At 41.7% G+C, this 12,611-nt stretch overlaps 1 protein-coding gene across 1 annotated transcript; it reads left to right on the plus strand.

Moving 5' to 3' along the window:
• The first annotated feature begins 374 nt into the window (after positions 1-374).
• Positions 375-8,664, plus strand: SELENOK (selenoprotein K). The gene is made up of 5 exons (XM_048490013.1): positions 375-592; positions 3,046-3,130; positions 5,317-5,397; positions 6,576-6,668; positions 8,362-8,664. Exons 1-5 carry the CDS (start codon positions 574-576, stop codon positions 8,363-8,365), a joined length of 282 nt encoding a protein of 93 aa, XP_048345970.1. The 5' UTR covers positions 375-573; the 3' UTR covers positions 8,366-8,664.
• Positions 8,665-12,611: the final 3,947 nt, after the last annotated feature.

The following is a 12,611-nucleotide window of genomic DNA, read 5'->3' on the forward strand; positions in this document are numbered from 1 at the left end:
AAGGAGTGGGCAGCACATTAAAACGTTGAGCAGTGAGTGGCTCTGTTTTTAGGGTGACCCAACAAGCTACTGGTGACACAAGCGTCACACGCATGCAGGAGACACAAAGTCGCCCAGTAAAGTAGCAGAATCGGGAGGTGGCAGAATGAGATAAACCACTTAAGACTGTAGAGGGACCTGACATTGTCCACGTAAAAAAGAAAAGTTCTAAGCCTTTGCACGCTTTGCTAGTTTCTCTATACACTTACACCACGCAAACCCGCAAGCGTACCGGTAGTACGAGCTCGCTCCTCCCACGTTGCGGCTTTTTTAATGCCAGCAGTTCGCGCGAGATCTAATCCCGAGAAGGCGCGCTTCCACGAAGCGCGAGGAAGAAGGAGACGGACTGGGGAAGAGGGGAAAGCCGGCGCATATAGCGAGAGGAAATGACGTTAGTGCCCCTCCCGGCAGGTTGGGGCCTATCGTATAGACCCAGCTCCGAGTTCTTCCGCGAAAGGGGTGGAGCCAGAGAAAATCCGCCCACAGTGTTTGGATCCATGTTGTAGGAAGCTCGGGAGGAGCGCGCCTTGCGCGATGGTTTACATCTCGAACGGTGAGACTGCGGTTGGTGCGGAGCAGCAAGGCGGGTGGGCGTAGATCCTTCACTTCCACGCACTCTACCCTGCCTGCCTGCCTGCCTGTCGCGGTGGGGAGAGGCTGTCAAAACTCAGCGACTCGATTGCACTTGGTCGCCCTGCGTTGGTCAGTCCCTCCCCACCTACCTTCCTCCATGGCTTGGGAAAGCAGAATCTACAGATGGCATGGCAGAAGGGTGGCAGGGAAGTTAACCAGGTATTTCGAAATTAATAGAGGCGGGAGAATTGGCCGGCAATCAAGTCGTCTTCCCCCCATTTTCAGAGCTGGCGGTGCATTTGGTTCTTGGGCTGGGTCACTTGTAAATGGCTTGAATATGGGGTAGGAACCAAGAGAGTCATTTGTAAATTGTTGCCTCGGCCTAGCTGGCTCTGCATGCCATATTAAATTCTGACATGTGGTAAATGTGCCGGTGTCCTAAAAATTGTGCTGTGCTCGGATCTTTTGTCTTTCGCGCAAGCCAGTGGGCCAGAAGTAGTGCTCATTTATGTTCTATAATATTTGCATGTGGTTCTTGCTGTCTATGTTACCTTAATTTTAGTAATACCTATTAATACTATTGAGTGTTGAGATTGAGGTGACTAACTAGGCATAGTATCAAACTGTCTAATATGGATTGCTGGTAAATGTAGGCCAGGACTGTATCACCTGGGACAAGCGCACACCTGGTTAAGTAGCAGTATTCCCTGTGGTAGTGGGCACTAATTCACTGTTCAGTATGATTACTGTGATGCGGAAAAAGAAATCCCAAGCTGATAGCTTGAATCTGCTTTTGTCACTCACAGATGTATGTAAACATAAGCTGTTTCTTGGTAGGTTGTTAGCATTTAGAAGGATTATGAAAGTATATGCCAACTGCAAGTGGAGACTTAATGAGTTGTGTTGATGATTACTGATCATATTTACCCAAAAAGGAAAGTGACCCTGAATGTAAGACAGCTCTTTGCCTATAAAATTGCACACAAAAAAGTTTCTTATTACAATATGTACTTGTATGCAAATATAGGGTGGCCACTCTTATTCTTGTTAGACCTCAGGGACAAAATAGTAATCCTTTTGGTAAATATCTTTGAGCCCCTTAGGGGAGGGCGGTATAAAAATTGAATAAATAAATAATTAAAAATAAAATAAATCCAGGAATACCAGAAATTGATTATTTCACTGTAGCTGCACTGCTTGGTAGCTGCAGAAAGTACAGTAGTGGAAAGATTGGGACTGTCACCCTACATATGACAGTATATGACTTACTTGAAAGTATATGCATTGAATTGATTTTAAGGTTGCTTTCAAAAGGCTTGAAGTGCACTGATTGCCCTGCTTGAAATCTACATGGGAACTGTACCAGTTACACACACACTTGAACACACGAACCTGCCTTTTACTGAACGAAGCTCTTGGCCCATCAAGGCCCGCACTGTCTACCCAGTCTGGCAGCATCTCCCCAGGGTCTCAGGCAGAGGTCTTCCACATTGCAGATTGCCAGATTCGTTAACTGGAGATGCTGAGGATTGAACCTGGGGCCTTTTGCATGCCAAGCAGGTGCTCTCATCACTGAGCTATGGCCCCTTCCCACAGCTCTCCAGGGTCTTGGGCACATCCCCACAACTGTTTTATTCTTTTGAACTGGAGATGCGGGGGATTGAACGTAGAACATACTGCATGAAAAGCAGATGCTGTTCCACTGAGTCACAGCCTCTCTCCATTGTGTTGATGACTACTACTACTTGACTGGTGATCCCAGCCTGTGCAGTCAAAGCATCTTGCTGCAGTTCAAAACCAGCAACATTGAAGAAGAATCTTTGTTGATGATATTTGATGGTTGTTCTATTGTTCAACCAGGAATTTATCCTACGACAAGCAAGTGGAATTTACTGTACATAACTAGTTGAGTTCTATTCATTGCACCATTTCAGGGTAATGGAAAAAGTATTTCCATAGACAGTATAATGGAAAATAAAAGTTAATGCTGAATAAAATCTTTTGGCTTTGATCTGAAGACCAACCACTCTTCCACACAGAAGCCTTTGGTCATGTGTTTCTCAAGCTGAGCCTGTTACGCTTTTTATGGCACATGGCAAGTGTAATTTCAGAAAAAAAGGACTTTAAGAAGCAAATAGGGGGTCTGCTATTCAAAGGAAATCATTAGTCCCATTGGACATTCATAAGTTTGTTTCTGTAAGTAGTTCTTTGGAGCCCAACTTCTGTTTTTGATACCATTTATATGAACCTGGATTTCTTAGTATGTGTCATTTTGTGGATGTACTATTTAGTTTTATGCTTTCATAATTAATGGAAAGGGAATTGCCTGCCTTACAAAATTCCTATTTCTGTGACTGATACCTCGTATGCATAATAAAAAGCACTTATGGCTGTGAAATGGTAACAATCCATTGTTATTCCTCTATATTACAGGTCGAGTGTTGGATAATCGGAGTTCTTGGAGCATATCTTCTATAACTGAATTGTTTTGGGGAGTAGTAGAATTTGTGATTCTCTAGTAAGTAAAATGGTTACTCTTCCATTAAAGCATGCTCTTCCATTAAAGCATACTTTACATTAATGTAAGAACTTGCTCAGTTCTTCCAGAGTAATTTGAAGGCTACATAATAGCATATAAACACAATGAATAGCAAGAGGATAATACTGATTAAATCCAGTGACAGAATGCCTGTGTGTTGCAATGAAACTAATTCTTAAATATGTTACTGGAAGGCCAGTTTGCATTTGATAAAATTATACTCCCATCTGTCCTAGGGTATGAGTAAAAAGTGTTTCCCAAAGCTAGAAAAGGGGACCTTGCCACATATTTGATGTAATCAGCGAGTATTGACTTAACAACAGTGCTTGAAAGTTTTTCAAAGGAAAGCCATCAAGAAATTGAGTATTTCATCCTATAACATTCCCTATTTATTTATATGTTTGTGCATAGAGGCCTGTGCAGAGTTCATTAGGTCCTCAGATGAACACAATAGGGTTTCTGCCATACACACATATCCCTATATTGTTGGGGACAACTTTGTACAGAGAGTATATTTGTGGTGGGAGCTCCACTGAAATATTTATTGTACTGCGAATAATAATACATAGGCAGAGTGCTCTAAGTTTTTATACGTGTTATGAATTAAAGTCTGCTCAGTGTTGCCACATATTCCAGTTCACACGTGTTCTTAGACATGTCTGGACTCCAAATCCAAATCCAAAACCTTTATTAGGCATAAAACCAGTGCCAAGATGTCTGGACTCCCTATCCTGAGTTCAGAACACAGCCTGAACCACAGTTTGGGGAAATTAAGCTCAATTTCACTGGAAACCTCTTCCCACTTCCTCAGCCTTGGATAGCTTAGGAAACTGGCACATACAAATTTGTGGGGGAGAGCAGAATATTTTTGGGCAAGCAAGCTCAAAGTGCCTCTAATATTCTACCAGTAAACACAAAATAGCCAGATCTTTTCCAAAGCAAGTTTAGAGTTTATCAAGGAGACTATAGGGGTAAAGAAATTGAAGAGGTACTCAAACATAAGAACAGTGAAACTGTTGCATTCACAAGCACGTGCATAAGAAGAGTTGTATGAGAAGAAAGGAAAAGTGAAAAAGAGCTAAATCTCTGGCCATGAGATAATTCTGCACTAGGGAATGGATACAAGCAGAAGTGGAAGTGAGGGGGGTTTAAAGAAGGGGAAGATAGCAGTTTTAAGGGGAAATGATTGAACAAATAAGATGTTTACTTATCCTCAGTCTGCTTAGCTGGGTAGAGTGTGCTGTCTGTTTAAATGATCCAGAAATTCAGTGTAGGGGGGTTTTAAGCAGAGCTTCCAAAGGTTCCAAGGAAAACCACGAGAAAGTAAGGCTCTTGTGTGACAATAGAATGTCCCAAAGACCTTAAGAAAGAAGAGTTGGCAGCCTCTGAGCCACCAGCGGGTATGGTTATACTGTACCATTTTGGTTGGCAGTGCAGAGCCAGCACAAAAGCATATCCAAGAAATCACTGAGAAGTCCAGGAATTCAGGGTGAGTCCAGGATAACAACCTGAGCTTCCTGATTTTGATTGCAGGGGAAGGGGGCACTTCCCAGAAAGGTAACTAAAGGTGATTACATCTAGGCAGAGTAGACAAAAGGGCTGGGAGAGTGGACACTTCACCCATGCCTGGGGTAATTGGGAGGAGACATTCAGGCAGATCAGTAAAAAACAATCAAGCCCACCTGACTGCTTGATAGTAGTTGGATTTTGTCCCAATGCCAATGTCCCATTGGTGAATCAGTCTCAAAACCAGGTTTTGACCACTGCTTAGCATAACCTGAGGAGAGCCTTGACCTGAGGAGAGCTAGCTTAGCATAACCTGAGGAGAGCTAGCTCTAAAAGGCTGCCACAGTGAACTTAGCCAAAATGTTGGCACAGACACAACACATCTAGGAACGAGTCCTAAAACAAAAGTTGTTTTCAAACATAAATGGTATGCTAATTCTCATGTGCCAATTCTCATTTCAATTTTCAGTTGATTTTTTAAAAAGTAAGGATTACTATGTTAACCTTGATTCAGAATTAAAGGTAGCACATGAATCACTCAGTGGTACTTGAGCATCATTAACTGAATTGGCAAAAGCTGCTGATGTTACATTCAAGTTTTGTGGAACTCCTTGGTTTTTGACATTCACTTAATGCCAACTTCCATTTCTTTGCTTCAGTATCCAGAGCATCATTAACCCACATGTGGTAAGAAGAGGCACTTCATCTTCTGCCTTTTCAGGATATGATGATGGAAGAGGGTACGGATTTTTCATTCATATTTCACCTGTGTTGTTCTCTGCCTTGGTTTAAAAGACCTTCTTAAGTTTATCTACAGCCTTGTAAATCATGCATTATATATTGGGTGGAAATGGAAGATATTTAACCTTGTTCGTATGCAGTCACTGCAAGTACCTTTTTGACTTGACTAAACAGGAGCAAACTAGATTCTCACATCTTTTCCCCATTGCATTGTTAGGCAGTGAAGCCTCAAATTCAGGGACTTTAGGCCACCCAGCACCTTGCTTTGACTGGCTTCATAGATTGGGCAGCAGTTACCAGCCACTCTTGGCCGCCTTCCTTCAGGCGTCAATGTTCTTTTTTTCCCTAGCATCAGAAGTCAGGCCTTCCCCACCCCTCCTTGGCCTTTGAACAAGCCTTTTTATAGGGAGGCATGCCTACCTCTAGTGAGAGAGAACAAAACAACCCTTGTACAGGGCTTGCAGTAGGTGGAACCATCTCCATTGTCCTATCACTCAATGGCAGTTGCTGTAGACTCTCATTTGTAGACTCCCATTTGTTGGCTAGCAGGAGTAGCAGCTGGGGTGCTGTGTTGTCCTTGGCTTTACTGGGGAATGTGCCTGGCTGTCTTTGTGGCCCAGCCTCACTGCTGATCAAGGGCAGGGAACAGTGTTGGCTACCAAAGAGTGTTCCATGCCCACCCCCCACAGCCTGCTGATAAGTTTGACACTGCAGCTGCTCCTGTAAATACACTTCTGAAGATGCCAGCCACAGATGCAGGCGAAACATTAGGAAGAAGATCTAACAGACCATGGCCACACAGCCCAGAAAACCCACAACCACCAGTTGAAACTGGCCATGAAATCTTCGACAATACTTTCAGTGTTTTTTTAATCTAGGGAGCCCAGATTCTCCCTTTAAATCCACTCCGAAAAACCGACCACAACCAGTTAACAACCACATTTTATAATAAACATTAAAAAATAATATTCTCATAGCAAAATTGTATGTATATGACTGATTTAATAATTCATTGTGAAATACTTCAAAATAAGTGACTTGATAGCAATCCATCATACAAATTGTTTACTTGACAAATTGAAGAATAACTGTAGTACAGTATGATATCCAATTATGGTTTATAGAATGCTTATGGATGTAGAGTTCTTGTTGTTTCTTTCCTTTGTTCCTTCATTAGACCTCCTGGATTTCCACGCCGTAGAATGGGTCAAATAAAACATCTTGGTGGAGGCCCAGCTCCACCACCAATGGGTGGAGGTGGATGAGGAAGGTATAATCTCTCATGCTCTATCGTCCAACTTTAGAATTCAATGAATTTAGTTTATTGATTTAGCCATTTTTGTCTTGCAAATTCAAGATAACAGGACTTAAAATGCTTGCAAATAATTTTACAGTTTCAAGTAATTTAATCAAAACTTGGTTTTCTGTATCCAGAATGGGATAATGTACATGGAATCTGCTAGGTGACCTTGGGCTAGTCACAGTTCTCTCAGAACTCTCTCAGCTCGACCTACCTCACAAGGTGCCTGTTGTGGGGCGAGGGAGGGAAGGAGTGTGTAAGCCACTTTGAGACTCTTTAAAGGTAGAGAAAAGCAGAGTATAAAAACCAGCTCTTTTTATTCTATATCAGCCATTCTCGACCAGGGTTCCTTAGTGCTCTGGGGTGCCGTGAGCATGTCCCAGGGGTACCGCAGCAACACTACCACCACCCCTCATTTTTGGCCTGCCACAAGGTCAGCAGCCACCACCACCCCCAGTGCTACCCTTCACCCTGGGAAGGGAAGGTGGGGTGTGTGGCAAGCAGGGGCAATGGGAGGGGAAGGTGGAGGGTGGCGACAGGAGTACCGTGAGATATGAAGAGTGAGGTCAAGGGTACCTGACCTCGAAAAGGTTGAGAAACACTGTTCTATATCATTGAGCCTGAGAAACAAATGCGTGAATGGAAAAGCAGGCATTCTCCTTCTTGACTTCTAATCCATTCATGCAGTATGATGAGCTTTTAAATACCTGTTCATAGTTTGGTTTCAGTAGAGTAGATTGAGGAATGAGGAGCCACTTAATCCATAACCCAGATTCTTTATTGTAGAGTGGAACTTGCAGGACAGGACTTTTGTTTCAGCACCTTCTAAGAATGATGCTTTTCTCACCTCCACAGGGTGCCTATTACCTAGGGTGGAAAAAAACAGGCCCAATAAGTGCCAAACTTAAGTAGAGGAGAGCAGCTAGTAGGTGGCAACCTGAAGGTCATAGCTGATGGAGACGTAGCTGATGGAGACGTAGTCTTATGGATATGTGGGTCCCAAGCCTTGAATTAAATGTTGGAACTATGGAGCTGAACTGAACTATGGAGCTGTTTAAAATAGGTCTGTTTCCATAACCTAGTGACTGACATTAATCAATCTACTGCTTTCTGGACAATCTACAATTTTCCAGTTGTGTTCCTAAGACAGTTGGCAAACCAAATGCAGCTGATAGAGGCACAGAGGCAACTGTGCCAACCTCCTTTTCAAACAGCAGGGTCCATGAGCATCTGCCATCTCTTAGTTTGCTCTGCAGATGCCAACTACATTCTGTCCAGAACACATAGTTGCAGGGTCTCCAGAGCATCAGCTCTCTAAATCAGCTTTATAGCTATCTTGTATCCTATGTGGCATGAATAATGTCACATTGTCCACCTGTGGCAATTAATGCTTATTTGAAAGAAACAACTTTGGTGAACCCCCTTTCTAGTGCATGTTCACAACAGCCAGGACTTAAATTCCTACTTTAGGCCCATGAAAATCTGATAGAACACTGATCCCCCCTTCCCCCCCCCCCCCCCGGCCATATCACAAACTGGGTGTCTCAGCAGGGGAGCTGTTGCACTAGGAAAAACTGGTCTAAATACTTCTTATTGTCCTAAAATTATTCTTTTAAATTATGTTTTTGCTTTATCATTGCTAAACCTTTCATTTTATCCATAGGTAAATGCCTGCTGTAAGATGCAGGCAACTGGATATACATATTTGCAAGACTGAGAAGACCTACTGAGGGCTGGACCAAGCAAGTCTGGGGGTTGTGCATATGTATGTCTAAATGAAACACTGCTCTGCAGATCAGCAGAACAATGAAGTTGTGCTGGGAATTCCATTTTTCAGGATCCAGGATAACTGAAATGCAGTTCTATTAAATTAATTGCACCTATTTTACTGTGTCTTAAGCCTTTTTGTATCATCTGTGAACATTTTTCTTTACATGTAAAGTTATAAATATATAGCTTTACAAAATACTGACTCTGAATTTTATTATTTTGAAGGGGGGAGTACTATTTGACAGATCAGTTATTCACATGAAAATATAATAACCTCATAGAGAGCTTCTGAAAAAGTAATTGATAGTTCATTAGATGTTGGAAGGCACATTTAATGATTGCATTTCTTGTGAAATTATCTTAATGAGCAGTTTTCAGGTGGTTCCATAGGTTCTAAAGGCAGCATGATATAAACCTGTTCCTATTGCCACATGGGTCTTGGTTGTTTGAAAATGAGCTTTGAATGTACAGTTTCTTTCGCGTCCTATAATTACGAGCAGTATCTCATTCTTACACCTCAACTGTCCTGCCATAAAACTGCAGGAATATTGCATTGTCTGAGCTTTTAGGTGTGAATATTTGATATGTAGCAAAATGCTATATTTTTCCCAGTTAGTGCCTTTACTATTCTTGCTATTCGGTACAATTTGGTTTCATATGAGCGTGGCTATTCTGTGTAGCTCACATTAAGCCTTAGTTTTCATGAAACTCCTGTGAAGCATACTTTTGTGTTTTCCTCAAAAAATTATCTGGATTCTGAAAGGAAATTTTCAGCTGCCATTTGCCCCCTTCCACTGGTGCACCCAGGTCATTTGAACTGTGGCTATTTCTGCATGGGTTATCTGCCCCAAGTTCAATGCTAGTGAGAAATTTCCTGCTTTGCAGCATCATGGTGCATTCATGCACCTCCTGGGTTCTCCTTGATCATTCTCTGATCTGAAGTTTTGATAAAGATCACAGGTAAGGTGGGTGGCTGCTGTGTGGGTAGGAAAATTTGGACTTCCCTACCACATGGCAGCCATTTCCCTCCTTGTAATAGGTTATCTGAATCCTCAGCTTTCATTACAAAAATGCTGAGTGTCTACGGCACAGCTTTGCAATGAATGGGGCTAGAAACTTAAAATGAAACTGGGAAACTTACAGAACCTATCACACCTATTGTTACAATGGTATATCAATATAATAGTATTCTTGAGCTCATTTAAAAAAAAAAAACCCTGGAAAAGCCCTGGTGGCTCAGAAGGGCTGGCTGCTTCTAGGTGGCTGGGGAACTGCAGCAACATCTGCCACATGGAAACTCTCTTGCCCCTGTACTTTATCAGCAGCCACTCCACCAACTGGGAAACGACACAAACCCCACCCCATGTGGAAACTTTCCCTCTTTTAACATAAGACTGACGAAAACCAGCTGTGATCCATCCACCCTAATTTTGTATTTGCATTTCCAGCCCATTTGTCCAAATAATCTGTTTGTATCACAGCTACATCTAGCCTTAGTACGGAGAATTAATTTACATTTCTTTGAAGCTGCAACTTTAGCACAGAAGTGGGCATCTTAGTCATTCTGTACTAGAAGAGTGGGTGGCACTAAAAATAAAATTCTAAACTGAGTTTCATACATTTGTTGAAGTCCGTGAGCTTAAATGGGTCTAACACTACTTGGCAGTGCACTGTAAATGGCTTAATGGCTCAATCGGGGGGCGGGGGGGGGGGGCTGAAAGTAGCAGGGAGTAGCAGAAGGCCACACCAATGCGTTTGCTCCCTCCACCAACGTAAGAGGCACCCTCACTAACAGAGGGCAAAGAAGTGTATCTGGGTGCTCCACAATGGCAAAACCTGGAAGTGGGCACCATTATGACATCATTCTGGCATGCAAGTGGATGATGGCATGGAGGAGCAAGCCAGGTCATTCCCGGGGGTGGACAATTTAAATCCGCTCCCACCAGGCTCCCAGGCTGGGAACACCACTGTCCCCAGCCTCGGATGTACACCTTGGATGAAACCAAAATGTGTATGCTCATTTTCCCCTATAGGAGTTTTTTGGCAGCCTGGGTTTCCCCCCCCCCCCCCCCCCCCCACACACACACAAATTTTTAGCCTTGTTGCGCTGCCAGGAAGCCCATTGGAGGCAGCGTGGTAGCAGCACCTTCCCCAGCCACTGACCATGTGTTTGTCAGAAGCATAGTTTGTCAGAAGCATAAAAGCTGAGCCCTTTGGGGGAGGGTGGTTTATAAATACAATTAATAATAATAATAATAGTGTGACTAAGTCTTTTATTCTCAGCAGACTAACGAAACAAATCACTGTTGGAGGGGGAAGGTATTTTTCACTGTGTTTGTCTGACATTTGTAACAGCTGCTACAAGGATTTCTTTTCTTGTAATAATTATATGTGTATAAAAATTATGTAACTACACCTTTACATTGAAGTTTTTACTAAGGACACTGAAGTTGTGCACATACGATACATAGCAAGCAAACCTTGAGTCATCCTAAAGAGTAACATTGTTTGCGGACTGGAGATTGCTTCTTCAAATGTGTTTTTTCCCTCATTTAGTAAGTTTCAAGGTTGAAATACAAGAAGAGGATTTGACATGATTTTCAGTACAATGAACCAGAGTAATCCTCGTCAGCAAAAAATGCAGTTACATTGTTTCACAGCAAAGATACAAGCCATGGAATACCTTTTAAAAAACACCTTGAAATAACAGAATTGCACATACTTTTTAAAGGTAATAATAAATATATATATGAATTTCCTTTCCATTGATGATTTGCTGTGTTCACCCACAATTACTGTAACACTCACAATAAGCTGTGTGTGTTAAGTGCTTTCAAGTCACTTGTGTCTCATGGCAACCCCATGATTCAGTGTCCTCCAAAATGGGGTTCCCCCCCTTTTTTTTTTGCTTTGTTGCACCACGAGGAAGCCCACTGGAGGCCCCATGATAGCAGCGCCTTCCCCAGTCACTGGCCACTCTAGATTGTATTACCTGCATATTTTTCATAAGTATAGTAATCCACCACATTTCAAAGGAATCTGCTTGCTTCCTGTCAGCTTTCTTAATTGTCCAACTTTCACACTCATACATAGTAATGGGCAATATTATGGCATGAATTAGCTTGATCTTAGTTGCCAATGATACAGCCTTACACTTAAGATTTTTTTCTAGCTCCTTTGTGGCTGCCCTTCCCAATTTTTCTTTTGGTTGATGATGGAGTTAAGGATCAGGAAATCTTAACCAATTTCAATTTACTCATCATCAGTCTTAAAGTTGTTTGATTCCCCTGTAGACACTATTTTTTCCTCCTTGATGTTCAGCTATAAACCTGCTTTGACACTTTGTGTTTTAACCTTCACCAGTAGTCATTTCAGATCTTCACTATTTTCTGCCGGTAATAGGGTGTCATCTCCATAATGTTCCTTCCACAATTTTTCACCCAACTTTCATCTAATAATCCAGCTTTCCTACCTATAGACTGAAGAGACAGAGATAAAATAATCCTTTTCTGACACTTTTGCCCATTGGAAACCATTCTGTTTCTTCATATTCTCTCATTGAGGCTTTTCATTTCTTTTGACCACAGGGATAATCTGTGCATTCTTGCTGTATAATATCTCTAATTTCGACCCATATTTCTTCTGGTTCATCTTTTTTTTAATTAGTTTATTAAATTAACAACATACAATCAAGTCATCATCCCTTTCCTTCTTAAATTGTACATTATTATTATTTATTATTATTTATTCGATTTATTAGACCACCCTACCCCCGAAGGGCTCAGGGTGGTTTACAGGCAACGAGGCACAATATATTGCAACTAAAATTATAATACAATAGAGAACGATAGTATAACACAAAAAAAAAATCCACCTAACATAGACTAACAAAGACCTATACATTTTTTAAAGTCTCCTTTTCTTAAAGAAAATAAATTAAAATGATCAACAGGTAAGAGTGAGCAGATACTTCCTATTCGTCTGCCACTCTCTGCCTGTTGATCACTATATAATTTAAAATTTATCTCTTTACTTATTCAGCCATATTTTCACATAGCTGTTTTCATCAATCTGCAACACTTTGTTTTACATATAATGAAAATTTATAAAATACAACGTATATACTTTTGCTTAAACGTTATA

This window comes from Sphaerodactylus townsendi, linkage group LG03 (assembly GCF_021028975.2).
Source record: "Sphaerodactylus townsendi isolate TG3544 linkage group LG03, MPM_Stown_v2.3, whole genome shotgun sequence".
NCBI classification, from domain to species: domain Eukaryota; kingdom Metazoa; phylum Chordata; class Lepidosauria; order Squamata; family Sphaerodactylidae; genus Sphaerodactylus; species Sphaerodactylus townsendi.